The sequence below is a fragment of the Anomalospiza imberbis genome, chromosome 10 (genome assembly GCF_031753505.1).
Source record: "Anomalospiza imberbis isolate Cuckoo-Finch-1a 21T00152 chromosome 10, ASM3175350v1, whole genome shotgun sequence".
NCBI classification, from domain to species: Eukaryota; Metazoa; Chordata; class Aves; order Passeriformes; family Viduidae; genus Anomalospiza; species Anomalospiza imberbis.
Genome location: NC_089690.1, coordinates 5803190 through 5824679, shown reverse-complemented (window position 1 = coordinate 5824679; position 21490 = coordinate 5803190). Strand labels below are relative to the sequence as shown.

General features: G+C 38.5%; 1 protein-coding gene across 3 annotated transcripts in view; it reads right to left on the bottom strand.

Moving 5' to 3' along the window:
- Positions 1-21490, bottom strand: part of NAALADL2 (N-acetylated alpha-linked acidic dipeptidase like 2) — a 310270-nt gene that overhangs the window by 208794 nt on the left and 79986 nt on the right. For all 3 annotated transcript variants that reach the window (XM_068200323.1, XM_068200322.1, XM_068200321.1), the window contains exon 2: positions 14059-14560. In XM_068200323.1, the coding sequence (XP_068056424.1) occupies positions 14059-14560 (502 nt within the window). The remainder of the gene's footprint in view (positions 1-14058; positions 14561-21490) is intronic.

Sequence of the window (21490 nt, the reverse complement as noted above, 5' to 3'; positions counted from 1 at the left end):
GTGTGTTATTCCATATTCCTCAAGTGTGAAAAGACATGCTAGATATCTCAGCTAATAAAATTAAAATATTAAAATATTTCCACTGCTAACTATAAATAACGGAAATTTAAATTAAGGAGTTAAGTTATACAATTGCAAATTCAGAACAAATCTGGAAAATTCAGGAAAACAAGTGCATACTAGGAAACCTGAAAAAAAGAATAATGAAATTTTTAAAAATATGATCTGAAAGAGGACTTCATTAATTAAATAATTAGTTATACATCTAGACCATTACAAAGAGAGTTGCAAACTGAAGGGGCTCTGTTTCAGTGGCAAAACCAGGAAGTACAGTTCAGGAGCATTTGAAAAGGATACAATTTGCCTTAGTTCATCATGTGGCTTATCCTCCTCTAAGAAACACAGCTCCACTTCCATGACTGTCAACATACCGCTTAAAAATGATACTTATAACTCATTTTCATTCCAAATTATTTTTATTAGGGTTTTTTTGAGTTCTTTCTGACTGGAACCATATTAATTTACTGAATTACTAAATTACTGAAGTGCTGAATCTACATTTAGTCAACTAGTCCCTTCTGCTGAGATCTGCTAATATAAGAAAATGAGAAAAATTTCACATGATATTAATGGAAAAATTAATTTAATGTATTTGATTATTTCTTTAAAGAGGGGTCTAAACAGCATTAGCTCAGGCATTTTGATTCCCAGTGCATAATAATATTAGTGTAATAATTCATGTCTGTCTTTTGTTTAGATTTTTTTATCTTTTTTTAAGGAAAAATAAAATACAGATAATGAATTTGATTAAATCAAAACATTATTATAGAACACACACTCTGAAAGGCAAATTAAATACCATCAAGGAGCTTTTCTTTTCTTCATTCCATCTTCACTTTCCCTAAATAATTAAACCTTCTCTGAAAATTCAGACTTTCAGCTAAAGAGATAACTATTTTGTGATGCTGTACTTTAACATTTGCATGTATTCAAGGCTGGTGAGATACAATACTTCCAGTGGGTATGAAATTCTTCTGGTAAATAGGGAAAAGCAACTGAAAACTTTGTTACTTTGCCTTCAAGATCAAACCAGGACTCCTCGATTTCATAAAATCTGAGCCAGATCGTTACTTGTGAGTGGGTACTCACTGCAATTTTCCCTGCCTAGTAAATGTGCTCTCTCACAGAGCTATTGTTGAAGTAATGCTGTAAGTAAAAAACATTTGATTTTACTGTATTCTCACATATTCCCAGGGCAGCTCAAATTCTGTCTCAAACCTGTGCTAACAGAGATCCATCAGCTCCCTCTCAGCTGTAATAACAGCAAACCAATCTTGAGCACACACCAATGTTTCCAAGGTTTCAAACACTGGTGTGGGCAAAATAAAATAAGACATTTTCTGACAAATTTCAATAATGTTCACAGCTGAGGAGAAGTAAATATATTGTTTGTAACACACAAAAAGAAAAAGCATTAAGACATCTCCTAGCTATCTGGCAAGGAACCCTAATTCTCTATTACTATCAAGTCATCTCTTTAAAGGATTAAAAACAGTACTACAATATACTTTTGATGCCTCTGGAATAGCTGCAACAGCAATTCTTGATAAGGTCACACTTTTTCTTTTAAGTTATCTTTTTAGGAGTTTTATGAAGCACTATTTACGTCCTGTATCACAATCTGGCATAAAAACCTGAAACTATTTATGTATGGCTACAGGAAACCTTATTGCAATTATTGCCATCCTTCTGTGTATGAAACAGCTTTCCTCTCATCCTGGAAAAAGAAACTCTTTTTCCTTTGGGGTAATACATCTTCAGTTACTGATGGAATATCACCATTCTCATCCCAAAGTCACTCTCCATGAGTGGCACAACAGCACATAACAAATACTTAACACTCATCTTTAGATAAATCTCTTTTCTACCTCTGCTGAACTGAGTCACATAATATAATGCAGCCAGCAACCAGTGTCTAACCCACAATAAATAAAAGGTGTTAAAATGTCTTTATGTACCAGGAGATCCAGTATATAACTAATGCTGAAGTTAATTCTTTTGGGGTAGACTGGGTTATTCAATAACCAAAATTCAGTGCAAACATTCTGAATTCTTTGGAGGATAATATAAATTTGGAGCAAGTTTGTAAGGAAACCATTACAGAAAATCCTTATATGCTAACCATCTCTGGATGTGTTTAAAAAAAGGCTGGATGTTGCACTGGGTGCTATGGTCTTGTTGAGGTGGTAGGGCTGGGCGAGACTCAGTGATCTCGAAGGTCTTTTCCAGCCTGGTGATTCTGTGTGTGCTAACAAGTGCTGCAGGACTGCCAGCTGCTCTTGTCTAAGAGGATGAAAACGGGACCAGATCTCAAGAGATTCATCTGTTCTGGAGAAACCAAACACACGAGCAAAGGAGGATCACATGAAGTCCCTCGGAAGTCAGAAGATGCTGGTGCCATCACACCCTTTGCTGTGCCCAGCTCAGCTGAGATGCCCTGGGATAACCCTGGGGTTTCCCTGAGGCAGTGCAGGAAAGGTCCCTGAGGAAAGGCAGCCAAGCAGCAAAGCATTTAGATTTGGTACATACAGTTCCACAGTCCTGCTGGAAAAACTCCAGCATTCCCCCAAAGCCAATTTTGCCAACACTGAGGAGGCAGCAAGCCCAGCTGGGCCAAAAGGAACCTTCCAGCAAGGAGACCCAGAGCTCTGGAGCAACCAGGCACCTTGGGGATCCTCTGGCAGGACCTCACAGCCTCCTTAGCAAGGCAGGGCCAGCACTGTGCAGGAATGTCACTGAAGAGGTTCTCACTTACCTAATTTGATACAGGATAATTTGATCTTTAATGTCAGTCTTAATTACATTAACTGAGGGGAAGGGATCCAATCCTACCGCCAACATTTAATCCTGCAATGACTCAACCTGATCTGATTAACTGTTTCCCACACAGATAAACCTTTTTAATGTCAAGACACACTGAGTCAGGAGGAAATGAGAGAGACAGAAGAGAGACCCAGCCCTCTATGAGCCTCATTCCTCCTCAGGAATCTGTGATCTGTACACGACTGCTGAGGCTGCAGTGCTGGCAAAAACTGGGAAAAGGGAGTTAGACAAATCCAGGCAGGATGCGACACAAGCATGTAAAACCCATTTCCAAATCCACAAGACTAAAGGAGGATTTCATTTATTTAGCTTTGTATTTCTAGAATAATACCAAATTATTCTTGTTTTAACTGAGTCTGCTTCTTAAAAATAAAAGAAAAAAAAAAATACATTTTGCTAGCAAAGAGCTGCAAATCCCAGATAATGCCCAGCGTGTTCACAGTGCCATGAACAGCTCTGTGTTCATGTTCAGGAGCTCTGTGACAGCACCCAGCTCCTGCAGCCACCAAAGCCCAAATCCTCTGGTTTAGCTCAGTTTGTTAATCAGGACAGATTATTAATATCAAGCACTCTCAGGCATCCTAGCAAAAACAGCTCGAGAAGAAAGGGAAAAAAAGCATTAATTCAAAAAGTTAGTCACATATTTTATTCATCTTGGCATGCTTCAATACAAGCTCTGAAAAGACTGATGAAAAACAGAGATCAGGGGAAAAAAATAGAAATCACTATATAATCTCACCTTTTCTATGCCATTGACATATTTTGCCTTGTTGAACCCTACGACAGTTTGGCTAAAAAACACCCAACAACAGAACAAAGCCATAAAGGAATTGGTTCCATTCATCAGCTTTTCTGTGCTGTGTACTTCTACTTGTAATTTAAGGCTGGATTGTCCCCCGGGTATCTTTTTTATGTGGAAATAGTGCTGCACTGTAATCAATTAACTTGATCTTACGTTCTATATAATACTTTTGTCAACATGAATGAGATAAGCCCCCCAAGCTGTATTTGTATTTAAGGACTGTGTCTTTAATAACTCTCTGGGCATTTATAACACAGCCATCATGGTACTTGGAGTTTTTACCACTTCAAAGGAACTATGAACACAAGAAGTACTTGTGGCCCTGGGATCAGAAGGCAATCAGGCTTCAGCCACGGCCACAGGGAGAAGTGGTGCCAGGCACTGAACGTATGGCTGCTTTGAGAAGTGCTGTGTGAAGGACAGACCTTCAGCTGTTATGCAAGATTACACCTATGTATTCACACAGGCTCAAAACCCCATACAGAAATGGATAGCTATACAAATAGATATGTTTCTGTCTGTAGGAAACAGCATTTACAAAAGTTATTAAATTAAAAAAAAAAAAAACCTCACACATTTTCCACAATAACAAAATGAATACGTGTATTAACATCATGCCTTATCTATCTTCTTAGCACATAAACTGAATAATTTAAAAATAATATCCCCTGCTAGGATCCTGAGGAACCATGCAGATTTAACTTTTTTCTTTTTTTTTTTTTTTTTTTGTCACTGAGTTTAATTTCCTTAAATAGTTTCCAGAAATATTAGTAAAGAAAAACAGGCATTATAATACAGAAGAAAACCATTTGTATATTTTAGGTCACTATTTGCACTACTTGCTAGGTTCCATTTGCCTTGCACTAAGCATGTTATGAATAATTCAGCTCCTTGCTTTGTTCCCTATATAGTTGACAGGGAACAGAAACTTTGTTCATGCCCTGTATGGCCTTTTTTGAAGCCTGCCTATTTATTTAATAATGCACATCACAAGGTCCATCACCCAGGCTGGCATCTATTGAAAATAAAAGCATTCAATAACAATTACTAACAAATGACCATAAAATAAGTGACTTCCCAGAGCTACCACCTTTTACTCACAAATAGCACTCAGCCAACTATTTCAATAATTAAATGCTCTCAATCTGCACTGCATCAGCCCTGGCTCATGGAGCCTTGGACAGGAGACAGATTCCAGAAGCACTGGGAACACCTTCCAGCCTGGCCACAAGTGTAACTGTAAATATCTGAGCTCTCTGCTAAAGCACAGCTGCCCAGCTGGCACAGAGAAAACAATGTCCACTGAAGGCACACTGACATTCTCATGGGCTCCTTGCACATTCTGAACTATTGACCCTTCTTCTCACTGCCTCACCTCTCCAAATTTTGATCAAGTCCTGGGCTTCTCCAGTCTGTGGGCTTCAGTTAGTCACCTGAAGTAGCAGCAAATCACTTTCCAAATCACTTTCTTTCTCTAGACCCAGACCTCAGTAAAATACTACAGTTATTGCAAACTTCTGTCTGTAGAGCTTTCCCAAACTTCCTGGAGAGAAGTCAATCTGCGATGGGGTCCTGACCCTTTCAGCAATAGTGACCTTTCTCCTGAAGCCTCATACAACCCACTTAATTGGCCAGATAGCTAATGAAGATTGAGTATCCATTAAAAAAAAAAAAAAGTAAAACAAATAAGATCTTAAAGTGTTATTTTTAATGCTCATTTTTGTCCTTGTTATCTTCTCTACTCTGTTAAAGAACAAATTTTCACAAAAGAGAAATAAAGACATTAAGCTGGTCAAGGACCAGACATTGCTTTGTGAGGAACTGTCAGCATACTACCCCCAAATTCCCCAAAAAGGAACAAGAATCATGAGGTCTCCAAGGAAAAAGATTTCCAAACAATTTTGCTTCTGAATTATTCGAACATTCTGTTTTGATAGTGACATTTCAATTCAATTTTCAAGTTTCACGTTTCCCTAGAAAAAAAAAAAAAAAAAGAAGGGAAAGAGAAAATTCCATCTTACTGGAAAATTGCAGCCTTTTCAACCTTGAGGAAATACTAATAAACCAAGCAGAGTATGAGTCAGTATTTTAACTTGTACGGGAACATATGTAAATTTGTGGCAACTGGATGTCTCCAAAGGCTACATTAGCTTACATAAAGGATGAGAAAGGAAACATCAGCTTATATGAAGGATGAGACTTGAAAATGTATGTTTAAAGATCACCCATTACTGAGACCGAGAGAAATCAGACATACACACAGAGCAGGAGGCATTATTTCTTCTTGTCCACGAACAGTACTGTAGAAATTCAAAAAAGCCAACTTCTTTAATTTTGAAAAGTCTTACACTCCAAAGGTTCCAATATTGCCAAGGAAAGCCCCAGCTTTGCAATGCAATCCATATTTGTTTCATTCCAGAAACTCATCAGCTTTCAAAGAGATTGAACTGAGACTAGAAGCCCCTTATTGGAAGACTACTGCAGAATACCACCATTAAAATTGATTATTATTCACACAATATCAATTTCATTATCCCTGATCGATCCTGAGCAATGTTCCCCAGCAACCTTCAGTTACAAATTCTGCAGGAACAGTAACTTAATACAGTACAGCAAATTGCAGTTAGTTAAATTCAGCAACAGGCTGACTTATCAGGCTTCCAGCAAACAGCTGTCATAGGTTCTGATGGCAGGGAACTGCTTGTCAAAGCACCACCAAGAAGGGCTGAGAAAACTCCTTCCCCTCTGGGCTTTGTTAATTTGATTTATGTGTACAGGCAGGAAACTAATTGCTTATTGTTGCAGTGCCTACCATGGAACTGCAGATCCCACAGAATGGCTGGATCTCAGGAGTATCCATGGACTTCAGTTTCACACGGTGCTGATAAGAGATGCATCCTGAACAGGAATCTGCCAGGGCTTGGTGCTTCAGAAATTTTAGGGACTCTTTGAATGCCCTCTGCTGAATGACCTCTTCGGAAGAAAAATCCACCCTCTGAGCACACAGTAGCACTGGGAAGTTCAGGGCAGAGACAGGAGAAACTCCTGCATTGTTCAGGCAATTAGGAGACAGTCCATGTGTCACTAATTAAATTATTAAGGGGGTTTGTTCTGCAAGGTTTGTTCCTAACTATCATTACAAACACGTCCCTGGGACCACCAGCCAAAATTGCTGATTCTCCTTGTGTTGAGTTGCAAGGACTGGACTGTGAAGGATAACTTTTTCCAATTTCTTCACCCTGTGGTATTTACCAAATGGAAGCACGTGGCCTACAATGAAAACTGGCCGTCATCTCAGCAAGCTGTGTGGTTTTTTTTCCTTCAGGTACTTTCTGTTAGGAAAAATGTGGTTTGGTTACATCTAGAAAAATGATAGATGGCAATGTAAATAACTCTTTAGCTTCTAAATACTGCCTTTTAGCCAGAATTAGTGTCAGAGCTGCTCAGAAATCTCCAGTCAAGTATTTCTGTTTTCCAGGTAAAGTCAAGTATAAAGTCTATCACTTGCCAAAAGTTTCTTAAAGTGGATGGATTTTTAAAATCCATAGTTGTTTTGCCATCCATTCCAGCTTGTCCCTGAAACACAAATGATCTCTTGAAAATCTGAGCTTTTCGAACAGCACCAGACACCTACAGGCAAAGTGGAGAGCAAAATGTCCCGGGGCAGCCCAGCTGACAGAAGGATTCAAGGCATCATCAGGCCCTCCTCAATCCCTCTGTTACCCCAAAGAGGCAGGAATGTGGAATACCAGACCTTTAAAAAGCAAATTACTCCCTCAGCCATGCTGGCACAGCTCATTTCATCATCTAATAGGGAAAGCAGCACTTGTCACCACTCAGAATTGCTGCTCTAATTGGGACTAAATTGCCCCACACTTTAAGCAGTGATGGTAAAGAAGCACATAGCTAATGGCCATGGAAATTGGTTCTCTCTCTAAGCCCTAACCACACTCCTCTTATGAGGACTGTGAGGCAATTCCGGCAAGGTAATCTTTAAAATTAGTAAGATTATGCAATTCAAAAATAAGTGATTGGAGCAAAATTAATTTATACTTTATAGCCTATCAAAAACCAGTGTCACTTTTTCATGGAAAACATGAGGCACTGTACAGCAGCAAGACTAAAGCCATTCATCTAAGCTGTGACAGACTGTAAATTTATCAAGGGACTTATTACTTATTATGCTGATGTGGCATAATGTAGTTTATTGATTCTAATTCATTAACATATCACACTTATTGCCTAGGAAATCAAACACGCATTGCTTAGGAAAATTAGTTTAAGGCATCAGTATGTACTTAATTTACAAAGGATACAGTTACAACACAAAAAATCAGATTTTACTGCAAATTATTTCCAAATCGAAAAATCAATACATTTCTATGGATACTGTTAAAAAAATAATCAACTGAAAAGAAAAATTGTTCTCAGTGGAACACATGGTGGACTTGAAACACGTCCTTTCAATGGTAAGTAAACCATAACCTAAGACTTTTCTTCAAAAAAGAAAAGAAATATTATAAGCATATGCTGCAGCTGACCCTAACAGGATCAAATTTATACATCCTTCTCATGCATTATATTGATAGAATACATCCTTTTTTCATCTAAAGAAAAAGAAACTAAATTTAAAAAAAGAATGAAACTAAGGAAAACTATAAAACAGACAAGCCTTTCTATTAACACCTCTGAAGTACAGATATAACCTATTTTTTGGTTTAAAAATAAATCATACTTGACATAAGTGGGTATCTGAAGCCTAAATTTATCAAGTCTCTGTTCCACAGATAGCACTTGGGTCACACAGGGTATCTTTCTTCCACAAAAGACACTTCCCCATGTTCGCAGAGCCATTCTTCAATGGGGAGGTGGCAGGGGGAAAAGTGGGAACTTTCCCTTGTCTGATATTACTCTTATCTCCTTTCAAAAGGGACTTTGTACTTAGAAATACACATTCAAAATTATCATGTGAATGAAGAGAATCCCAAGTGATTCTGCAGTGGGAATGAAATGGATCTAGGGAGCTCACTTAGCTCCTGGTTACTTGGGAATACACCAACATCCATCTCCAAAGATGAAGCAGGCCTGGCTTCAGACTGAGCTTAACTAGATTAAATACTTGCATTTTTGATAGCAACACAAGAAATACCTGAAACTGATATCCAGGAGGAAATAGGATGAGTTCCCACTGAGAATTGCTTTTTTTTGCAATGCTCTTTTCAGCTGTCAGTGTGACAAAAAGCAAAATTTGTGTATAGGGGACAAAACTAACCATGAGTCAAGTGAGCTAGGCCAGCACACAGCTCCCAGCAGCCATGTCAGGTGTGGCTATTAATTAACAGCAGCTGTTGATAGGAGTGGACACTAAATGGCTCTCTGCCCAGTGACCTGAGCACTCCTTTCCTCATATCCTACCTGAGGAGGCTCTGCTCCTGCAGGGATTCCTCTTTCCTGGGACAAGGGCAATTCACCAAGCACCAGCCTGTAAATTCATTCAGTCCAAATCTCCAAAACTCCAGTTTTCCTAGAAGTTCCAGGCTCTCTCTGCTCCTCAGGTATGTATTTCACAGATTTTACCTGGGAAGAAGATTTGAAGCCCCAAGGTTTTAACGTTACTGATTACAACTGATCAGGGAACAAGAAACACTTGGATATGGAATGTTTCTCACTTCACTTTGAGAAAAAAAAAACAACTAAAAGTCCTTTTCTCACTGCACTGGCACTTTTATTCCTTGATCATGACACAGGAGAGCAGCTGCTGCCTGCTCTCCCAAAGCCTTTGAAGAATTAAGCTTAAGTTATGGATGGCAGCAGGCACCAGTGACAAATCAATTCTTGCCAGAGATGGATTTGGGAGATCCTGCAGGTGATATTACCAGCTGGAATAAGGAACAGATACACCTCTAAAGGACAGTTAGTTACAACTGGATGTACTATGAAGGGATTTAAACCTCCCTGTTGCTCGAGGGGGAAAACATGATAGTGAAGGAAGCATTTGAGTGAGAATACGCAGGATGAAAAGCAGAGTTGAAATGTAGGCGTTTCTCTGTAGACTGGCTGGAGAGCAAAGCAAAGATTCTCCCCTCTGTGCCCCCATCCCAGTTTTAATCATGGGGAGATCTATCTAAAAAAACTTGTGAATCTGATAATAACCAAGATGTACAATTTTGGAAAGAAATTATTGATTAAAGCTCAATAAGGCTACAAAACTACACGAGAGCAATCTGCTAATCTGATAATGCACAGCCAGAGTTATCACTGACTTCAACACGACTGCCTGGTTCTTTTATTCTTAATATTCAACATCAATCTTTGTTTATCCATTTAATTAACAGAAGCCAGCCCCAAAATTAAAACCTCCTAAAAAATTATGATAGCCCCACATTTTCCAAATAAAATAGGATTGTTTCATTTTGATTTGGTTTTGAAGCAATAAAATTGAAATACTTTATATACATCATACAGAGTGAGAGAGAAAAAAACAGCTGAATTTTCAAAAGCAATTAAGTGATAATCTCAGTGTCATTTTAAAAAGTAGCTTTAACAAGTCAGATCTCATTGAAAATTATGCACATTTTCATTGCAAATTTACTTTTGAGAATTTAGCAGCACGCTGCTTACCAAAGCCGGCAGTGGGTGTTTCTGTATTTTTGAAGGTCTGCTTCTTACGACCTTCAGCATTTATTATAAACGGCAGAGACTTCCACATCTAAACGTATTCATCCCTTTGGAGAGCAGGGCCCTTCCCAGTGTGATGATGATATTTTGGAGCTGCAGACGTTCCTCAGGGAGCGTGGCTCGAGGCACAGGTCTCTCCTCTCCAGCCGTGCCCTCCTGACAAGCTCTCCAAAAGGGCTGCAAGAACTCAACCCACCAGTGCCAGGAGATAACCTGCTTTCTGCCTGTCCATTTTACCACCTCTATCCATCTCTAGCCCTGGTAAATTCTGCTGGTTAAGGATATAAATGTAAGCAGTGCCCAAAGTATTCCGTGTTTCAACTTCCTCCTCTTTTGGATGTGGGATTTATGCCTTTTTCATACTCACCCTGAAGGCCTTCTGCAGACAAGCTACATCTACCTTGAACTTAAATTTTGTCATATATCTTCCAGAAGAACACTGTGAGGAGTTATATTCATAGCACAAACAGATATAATTACCCATCAGCCAGAGATGTCTACAGAATCATGAGTGATTTTACCAGACCTGAATCTGCCTTTACTGTGGAGCAGATTGTTTACCTTCAAAAATATATAACTGAAAAAATGTAGTATTTACACTCCTGAATTGTTTTACTGACTGAATCCTATTAACAATATTGGTCCCTTTTTTCTTTTTTGTCCCAGTTTAAAATGCAGTGTACCAGGTGAGGAAAAACTTTTCAGTTTTCTTGTGACAATTACTTTTCCCCTTCAGGCATCTCTGAGAACTCATCTTGAAACCTCTGAAACATCAGGAATGAACTGATTTCTACCTTTTATTGTCAACAATACAAGCACCTCCCCAGAGAGGGTGGGGAGAGGTGTCCAAAAAGGCTCACAGAGATAATGCTGACTTAGGCTGTACCACTGATTAAGCAACTTGGCCAAGACCAGTAATTACAACTGTGCTAAACTGCACAGAAATTCCGTAGCATTCCCATTTCATGGAAAACAAGGTGCAAAGTTGAAGGAATCAGAGCCAATACACTCAGTTTTCTTACCTGATGATTTCTAGTATGTCTGCTGGGGATAAAAAACAACCTTAACATGGAGCTGGGATGATGCAGACAGCCAGGATGGGACTGACAAAAGAGGAGCCCACCAGGAGCCTCCAGTGGAGAACCTGAATATCCCAGTTCAGCAACCCATGAACACAAAGAGAAGATATCCCACACCATCACAGAATTGTTTGGGTTGGAAAACACCTCTAAGATTGAGTCCAACCATCAAGCCAGCACTGCTGAGTGACAAAGAGACTAAACCATGTCCCCAAATGCCACATCTCCACGTCCTTTAAATCCCTCCAGGGATGGGGACTCAACCACTTCCACTCCCACCAGGGACTGGTAGACAGGCTTCATTCAACTCACACAGAATCCAGTCCAAATCCAAACAAAACCAACACAAGTTCCCAGGAGCACTTCTGCCACCTCTTTAGAAGTGCAAAGGGTTAAATCCTCAAAGCATCATCCCACCACAAGCAGATTTCACCCCAACAGAAAGCTCCCACCCCAGACCTTCAAGCACATTAAGGTGACGTCTGCTCCAGCCCTATGATTGGCACCTCTGAGTCTCTTAAACAGGCTTTTTTTCCTCCTAATTCCTTTACAGGACTGTTAGCAAACTCCCATACCATCTGAACATGGTCTAAGGAATAAACAATGAAAATTCAATTAATGACATGCTCAGTAACATTTAGAAATTGCAAGCTAAGCAGCTGCCACTTATTCCTAGTAACTCAAATTATTTTATTGAAGGAAGTTTTCAAATAACATGTATTGATTTTGTCAGGTTTGGGTGGTTTTTGTTTGTTTTGGTTTTTTTTTTTTCCTTTTACCCAAGCAGCATATGTTGCATGTTCTGTATTCATAGGCCTACACACACCCAGGTTTCATTGCAGTCACTCTGACTCCTGCCAAACAGATGTTGAGGGAAAGCAACTGAACACAATACGGGATAAAAGCTGTCTCAGACCAAAATGCTGGGTTAGGAAAAACCTTGTGGGTAATGCAGTATACTAAAAGCATTGATTACATATTTATATACAGAATTGATAGGTAGCTGAATTAATATTGGACTGCTTTTATTGAAATCATGCTATTAAATTGGAAAAAAAAAACCCAAACAAGTATTAAGAATTATGTTACAGGATGGCAACTACCAAAATTTTTTAAGTTTCTAAGTATTTATATAATTCATTTTACCTAAAATCCAGATTCTCAGTAGTATCCTAACAGCAAGCTGAAATCATTTGACAAGTGATAAAGAGTTTGAAAAGGGATGATTTTAAACCACCCTTTGAAATAATAGAATGGCAAGTGATTCCCAGTCCCCAAGCACAAAGTACTGAAGTATTATCCTGAGTCTGACAGACACATCAGCAATTTGCTGTAATTTGAGTAATATCCAATCTTAGGGCTTAGCAATTGCTTATTGCAATACTTTGGTTGTGATGAAGACTAATGACAGAATTCAGTTCAATTTACTCTCTGAAAGACAAAGAAGATATCTTTTTACATTAAAAATCAACATTTTTCATAATCTGCACCCTTTCCCATTATTAAAATAATTAGATTTGTATGAAGTAGAATCAGTTCAGTACTTGAAAACTGACATGAAACCCTTTTTCTCTTGAATTTAGTAACAGCATTGGCTCAAAACATGTTATTACCCACTACAGGATTTAAGACTTGGCTTAGCAAATACAATAAAAGACAAATATTGTTAGAACACCCATGCGGTTACTTCTGATGTATTTCTGATCTACTCAGTAACATCTCTTTGGATGACCATGACAACAATCTTTTCTAACTTCAGGTATGGGAGTTCTGCTGCTTCTGAACTGATACTGGTCAAAAAATCTGCAATTCATTACCTTTAACATGAAAAAGGAACTTTGCATTCCAGAAGCCAAAAATAAGCTCCTCTACCCTCCCCATAACTTTCAAAAGCTGGCAGGAAAACCTATTTTCTTCCACACTCACTGCTACAGAAAAGTGATTATACTCTGGTACAAACATGTTATATAGACTGTCAAAGAAGTGAAAGGATTCCACATTGAAGAAATAATAAAATCAAACCCAGTCAAACCCAGGTATTTAACAAAAACTTACATTCTTAAAGCAGGAATAAAAAAATAAAAAAATAAAAAAATCACCATCTTTCAGAGTGCAAAGGTCAATTTTTCCATCCTAAAGCCATAGAGAATAAAGGTTTAATTTACCATATAGAGAAAAAAAAACAGAGTTCAGTTTTGTGGCAAAAATTAGATGGAGATTTCTTAAAGCACCAAATATTACACAACATCATATCAACCTTGCTTTTCAATAGTGTTATTTGGCAGTAGCTGGATCTAGGACAGCTGTTCTATTGTCTGTACTTCAATTCAATTTGAATTATCTGTGTTTTTCAATTCATTTACATTAAAGATAATAATAAATTTAGCAATAGAACATTATTGAAGCAAAACCTATTATGGTTAGCACAAATTTGCATTATTAAAAAATGTATTTTGTAAATTCGCTTATGAACATCTCCCAAGTGTCATGATAAAACTGAACATAAAAAAAAAAGGCAGTGTTTGTAAATAAGATTCCACACTAAAAAAAAATCAGGTGAAGACTTAACAGTGGCACCTGAGAGCATTTAGACAAAAAATCTGCTAAGGTACGTACCTGTAAATCTGCTTAATGTTTTCAGCTTTGATTTCCTTGAGAATTTCATGGTAGATTTGAGGATTATTTGGTTCTTGAGATGTTGGGGGAGAAGGGCATTTCTTGCGTGCATAATAACCTATCACAATTCCAAAAATAAATAAAATCAAAGCAGTGCAAAATATTTTCAGTATCCTAAAAAAGCTGCAGCGGATGCTCTTTGGTGCCTGTCTCGTGTAGTGGGAGATGTAGTCAGGGTCTTCCTGGAGCCTCTGGAATCTTCCCTTTGGGGAAGAGGAAGGCTGGATGGGCTCCAGGTCGAGGTCAGGGCTCTGTGAGTTCCCCAGGTGGTGCTGGGCTGCGCTGTCCAGTCGGAAATGGTCAAAGCCAGGCTCCTCCAGCTCTTTTTCCATGTCCCACTCCAGGTCCAACGCTGTGGCTTGGAGCTCATCGTTGTCAAGGTATGGAGAGTGCCCCTGTGCTCTCTGGTCTGCATTCACTTTGTGATAGGCCATCTTTTTATCTATTAAAACAAAATTCAAAACCTAAATGTTTGTTTCTATATGCGCACATAAGCAATTTGTTTATTCTTTGTAAGCCTGAGGGAATGAAACAGACAATAAAGCCCAAAAACTGGGCTCTTAGTATTTCACTCTCCCCATTTCCATTGTCCTGTCTTTTGTAGGATCAGCAGTCCCAGGAACATCATCATGGGAAATATATTGTAACAATATGAATGAAAGGAATTTAAAAGTGCCAATGGCAAACCACTGAAATTATCCAATTATTTTGTCAGTCCTCGAGATAATATTAAAAAATTGAGTGAAGGCTCAGAGTTTCCAAAACAATTATTTGTTACCTGAAAGTAATTTTAAAGCTTAACAACTGTGTGCAGCAATTTCATTTCACACACCATACAAAATAATGCTGCTAAAATAAAGTTGAAAAGCTGGAAATAATATGAATTGCCTGATCTGATTCTAAACACAAGGAAATTATAAATTAAAAAAGAAACTTCAGGGTGACACTGTACTTACATATCAATAAAAGGCTTCCATTTAGATGGAGCACTCTATTATTTATAGGTATTTTAAATGCATAGTTCCAGAATGACTGATGAATTTACTTAGAAATTGTCCCAGCTGTTTTGCTCCACTTATTTTTCCCATTTTAATGAATCAAAAGCACTGCCAGGTAAGTATTTGTAACAAAATCATTCTCTTAATAGCAAGGCATAACTGTAGCACTTCTAGATATTTCTGCGGAAGTAGAAGCCCTCTACAGGGAACTCTGACCTCCAGTACAAACACTCAAAGTCAATTTTCAACAAATCATTTTTGACAGACTGAAACAACAGGGTGCCTTTTCCCCTGCACTCTGACAATAGCCATTCCAACACATAAGCATCTGTAATCTATGGCTTTTCAAACATCAGATTCACTTCTCAATTAGAATAAAATGAAAATAAAGATATGAAACATCTCATCGTGAGGTACACTAGATTGACACCCACAACACTACATTACCACTCCATTTTTACATTTTAAGGCATTTTCACTCTCCAAGACTCACCTCCAAATAACATTACCACATAACAGAGGAACCCACTGTAACGGCAAAGTGGAATTCAGCTTTTTGAAGCTCTCTGAAGAGAGCAAACCACTTGCAAGCTCCAATATAATGAAACAGCCTATTGTCCCCTGAAAGGTTATCTGCCTCTATACAATACCAATTTACAGTGTCTATTTTCCCCCTGCAGCCACATAAATATCCCTCACCTATAACTGTCAGACAGCCTGGGAACAGCCAAGAGAGCCCACACGTTCCAAGTCACCATTCCAGCCCCTTTGCAAATCGATCCTCCCTCTGCAGCCTAAACTCTTCCAGATGCACTGGGAGCACCAGAGTTTAGAGTGAGCTGAACTAAAGCCTCTTAAATTAGTGTGAAAGCCTGCATTATTTATTTAAATAATGACTACGAATTTAGTTTTTTTAATTCCAGCAGAGTCCACAAATGGCTGCAAAGTCAAACAGGTGCAAAGCTGCTGTGCTTGCCCTCTGCGGAGTTTGTTAGCCCAGCCCTCAGGTTTGTGAGGGATCCTCTGAACTTCAGCACCACAATCCCCTCGGCTGTGAATCACCTGGAGATTTCCCAAGGGAGCACTCTGCCTCTCCATCCAGGTTGTTCAGGAAGATATTTAATAATGCCAGCCCTAGAAATGATGCCTGCTGCACTGAGCTTCCTGCCGAGCACCAACTGGACATCAAACCATGTATTAATATTCTTTGGAAAATTGAGATAACTCATTTTCAAGTTATATATCTGCCCTTTCACTCTGTCTCCTCTTCTTTGAGTGGAAGGATTAACTTGCAAACCATCAGTGACAGAGATCACTGCTAGGTAATATCAACTGCCCAACAACCTCATCTTTCCAACTCCACTTCGTATTGCTTTTTATTAGAAATTAGAGACTGATGTTTTGTTTTATAAAGCAAAGCAAATCATCACTGCTTTTCATTAACACACGATTTTGGCTCTAGAATTCTGAAGACATTTAACAAACTGTTTTAGGCAAATAGGTAAAGCCTTGGCAGATTACTACAGTACCAGCCATAAACCAGAATTAAGGCAGTTTTTCAGATGCAGTTTCATTGAAAATATTAATCTTGTTGAGCTTATAAATGTTGACCATTGCCTATCTGTGGTAGTTAAATTTCCCCCATATTTATTATATGAAAAAAGTGTGCTATTGTTCAATGGAGTGTATTAATAAAGGTTGCTTTAATTTACATAAAAATGCATAATAAAAATTTCTTGAATGGTTATTATGCAGATGAGTAGTAACCCCATTCCACAGCTTAGGATCTCAGCAATTCAATTTTCATTCAGAGCACCAAAACCAGTTTCCTCACTTCAGGAAAAAAAAAAAAAACAAAAAACAAACAACCCAACAAACACGCAAGCAGCTAAATGACCTAAAATTAAAAAAAAAAATCAATATTCAATTCAGTTTTATATTTGAGACCAGTCTTTGGAATATGGGATCTTATTAGCAACACACGTCCTTTAGTTAAAGAATGCAAAGAATGCAAGAGTAGCTGCAGTTGTTAACTTCACTAATATTTCTAAGCTCATTGTTCCAGTCTAAGGACACAGCACAACTTACCTTTAAGTTTCTGAGATCAGGGCCTGCACTGCATTTAGCCATTCCAAAAGTAATTTTACAAAGGTCTCCTGGTTCTTAAGGCACAGATCATTTGTGCAATGCAATCTGTATCACCTGCTCTATTTAGTATTTGGTATTTAGCTGGTTAAGGAAGTAGGTATAACATAAATATTATTTATTAAATGTAGTTTTGACTTGGAACTGGAAAGAGAAAGAAAACACTACATATTCACAGTAATAGTGAATTGTGAAAAAAAAAAGACAATAGAAATACAGGAAAAAAATGAAGTCAAGAAAAAAACACTACAATACTCTAGCTCACTCTTCTCTATAACACAGACCATAAAATGAACATATTTTTGAAAGACATTTTTGAAAACTTCAGGAGATAGAAAATTCACCCCATCTGCCAGCAAGCTGTTTCAGCATTTAATTGTTGTTAAATACATGTTTTATTATGAAGATAAAAGAGCAACTGCAAAATGCCAGAAGTCTGAATATGCACCAAGTGAGCTTTAAAGCCACTCTACAGGGACAGCAAAGGGGATCATAAACTCTGGAATACTGGACAGAGCCAAGCTGATGACCAATAAAGCTGATGTACATTTCTATACTTACACAGATTTGTGGGGAGAATGTTTATAATCAAACCAAAGCTGAAGATCCTTTCAATTAACTGTACATAAGAAATCAGGAAAGTCAGCTTTGTTCAGATTGTTGTTGCCTTAATGAGCCAATTTCAAAACTCTCTGCCTATGCTTTGACCTTAAAAATAACACATTTATATCCTTCCTGATAGGAACATCTTGTTATGGAACCACCAGAAACTTCTTTTCTTGACAACTTTCCCTGCTTCAATCCCTTATCAGAGAAGATTTTGAAAACTACAGAATATGATCTTCATTAAAGGATCTGCCACCCACCAATACCTCCATAACAGAAAGGTGAACTTACATGAACATTTTATGAAACCAACAAGGAAAATGCAATACTATTGTAAATTGTTTGTGACTGGTGCTGCAGTTTTTAAATGCAGCTCATAAATAGCCGAGACAATTAGCAGGCTTATGCCCAGCAGGAAGTGTGGCAAGTGTTAATGGGCTGCCCACAGAGAGCCCTTCTCAGGCCACTTAGTGCTCAGCACTGAAAAGGCAAAATTCACCCAGGAATTCTCCTAAAGGCATTGTGGCTTCTTTGTACAGTCATAAATCAAAAATTCCAGGGTTGTTGGCTCATCTCATTTTGAAAGGGTCTTTACTTTTTATTTTCTTCTCAATATCTTCTATACAGAGTGCTTTTAAGTCCTTGTATTCTTTTTGTGCCTAGGGAAGCCCCCAAAATAGTTGTAGTATCACCTGTTTAAAGGGCCAATAGCTGTGCTTATCATGGAGCTCAACACCCACTGCACTTGCAAGGCTTAAAAGTATGTATGACAACAAATTAGTACTTTGTCAAAAGAGATGATGCCAAGTTTCAGGCCCAGACAAATTTCTTCAGAGTTCTAAATCCCTGACAAAACTTGTTTGCAGAAGAGATTATGACGCCCTTGTCAACAGCAACGTTACACTGCCCTGTAATTCAAAAATAATAATGTGATATTTCCATCACCGCTGCCTTAATTCTGTGCAGTAATGATTTCTCCCTTCCCTCACCTTTGGGATATGGGCTTGGCAAGCAGCTCAGTTACAGCAGGACAATTAAGTACCTTGTTACTCCATAGAGCCACCAGATAAAAACAAATGACAAAACTCACCCGTAGTTCACATTTCACTGAAGATGAATGCAACCTGAAAGACTGAGCAGTGTTGTAGCAAAAACAACAGAGAGATCAGACTGGAGAAAGGTCTGTAAAACACAGCTAAGTTGAATCTAAAGTTGTCTCTTCATTAGTAAGTCCTTTTTGGCATAGATGAATGATAGAGTATCTAACCTCTTCAAATCTCTCACTGATTTTTATGATAACATAAACAGCCATGTGGACCAGGATAGCATTGATATCAACACAAAGGACAACGACATGGCAGGAACAGGGGCTGTGGTGCACCCTGATTGATAAGACTTGTGCAGGATGATGCCCAGCTGGAACAAGAGTTAATTTGCCTACAATCAAATGCATCAGGCACCTGAGCTGTAGTATCCCAGGCCATCCAGATGTGCATAGGTACATGGATGTATTTGCCTGCTGCCTTCTCAGAGTCTCTGAATTCCTGGGGCTCACGGAAAGATTGCAGGAAGCTCCTTCTTCCCAGTAGACAAATACCAGGTAACAAAAAGGCAGCCTTAGCTGGTCTCTAATGTGCTGGGCATGTATTACTAACACAGATCTTTCCCAATCTCAAACACATTCAGTTTGCAAATACCTGTTTGCCTGAAACAAAACTCAGATCTATTTACTGACTTTATAGGAGCTAACAGCATCTGTGATAGATGCAGAGTCTGCCGAGGGGGTTTATTAATACTGCAGAATAATCAGATCAGTATGGATGGCTCTGGTAGTAGAGCCCGTGCAGTTCTTGTGGGATGTGCTGTCTGCTGCCTTTGCTTTGCTTCCAGGACAGCTCCTCCCTCCCATTAGGGTGGGAACAGCTCAGTTCTCTCACTGTTCACCCTTTTTGCTCATTTGCAAACATCAGGATGACAAACAAGGAGAGAGAAGCCACACACACACACACTCTCTCTCTCTCCAGTTTCTTAGTTCATTAATTAATCACTCATTTTTCCACTGGAATCAACACTCAGATCCTGCTGTTCTCCTTGAGAAGGGCACTGGATAGGATTTCAGTGTTTCTAAAAGCAAAGAAGCAGATGGACAGTCAGGACTTCAGGGCTAGCTGGGATGTGTTGTGTATGTGTATTTACACACTGTTCCTAACCTGGGTGTAAGGGGAAGAAATTCTGTCCCACATCTCTGTTCAATTGCACCAGGCCCCCCAGTGCAATTTCAGTGCACCTAAATCCTGAAAATCCTAAAGGTGCAATTTCAGTGAACCCCCACGTAAATCCTCCTGCCCAAACCTCCTTCCCACCATTCACCTTCCCAAAACTCTTCGCGAGCTCCTGCCCATCCCATCCAAAGCTCTTCTTCCAAAATGCCAGTCTTTCCCTTTTCCCATTTTTCCTCATACAGACTCTCTGTAAACTAACCTAATACCCAGTTTGCCTGCACAGATACGTTTTTCCAACTTCAAGGTTTCATCAATAATATATTTTGAATTACATTCCCCCAGACATTATAATTGCCTCTGAGAGAAATAAAATACAAAGCTTTACCAGGACAAAAACTATTACTGGGGCATTTGCATTTAAGCTTATAGTTGAATTTGATGTGAAATAAAATCCTTGTAAATGGTGTTTAACTTGAAAATGCTGACAGCAATAGCTGTACTAACAGGCCATAGAAGTTCTTAAGAAAGTTAATTTTATATGACTCATTTCTGCTTCAGAAATTTTTATGTTGCCAGTCTTTAGATTGGGCACATTTATTTCACTTTGATATTTTTCAAACTCTTTTTTATCTTTAATTACTGTCAATCCTATTTAAATTATTATTTTAAAAATGAAGTCATTTTAACTTTGAAAATTTGGAAACTGTACAATTCCAAGGTAATAGTAACAAAATGTGCTAGTGGAAGTCTGCTATACTTCAAAAGATGCAAACCAACATTGCAAAATACTACGTGGTTTCAACCCATGTCTTGGAAAGAACAAAAAAAACCACAAACCAGAAGAAAAAAAAAAACACAAAAAAAAAACCCCACCATAACTAACCAGCCAACTAACAACAAAAACAAACAAAAGAAAACCAAAATCAAAATGTCACTTTTATGGATGAGCTACAAACAAGAAAAACAGGAATGTGGCCTCATCATAGGCATCAACTCAATTCCTGATTTTAAAAAGTCATTGATGAAACCTTGCAGTGAAAATATTAACACATTCTGTTTAGGGAAAGAAAAACAATTTAAAAAAAAAAAAAAAAACACGACCCACTAGCAAGCTGATGACTCTGGACCATTTGGGATACAATTTTATCTAAAACTGGTCCAACCTTGCTGCCCCAGCAGGGTCATCCCAGATGACACAGCACAAGATTGCATCCAGATGGTTCTGGGGTATCTCCAGTGAGGAAGACTCCACACCCTTTCTGGGCAATCTGTTCCAAGTGCTCCAGTTTTCGGAGTTTAGAATCCGTTTCTCAAACTTAGCTGGTTACAGAAGACAAATCTTCCTATTAGCAATATTTCACATGGGAATCAGAGATACAGAGGAAATATGAAGCCCCAATG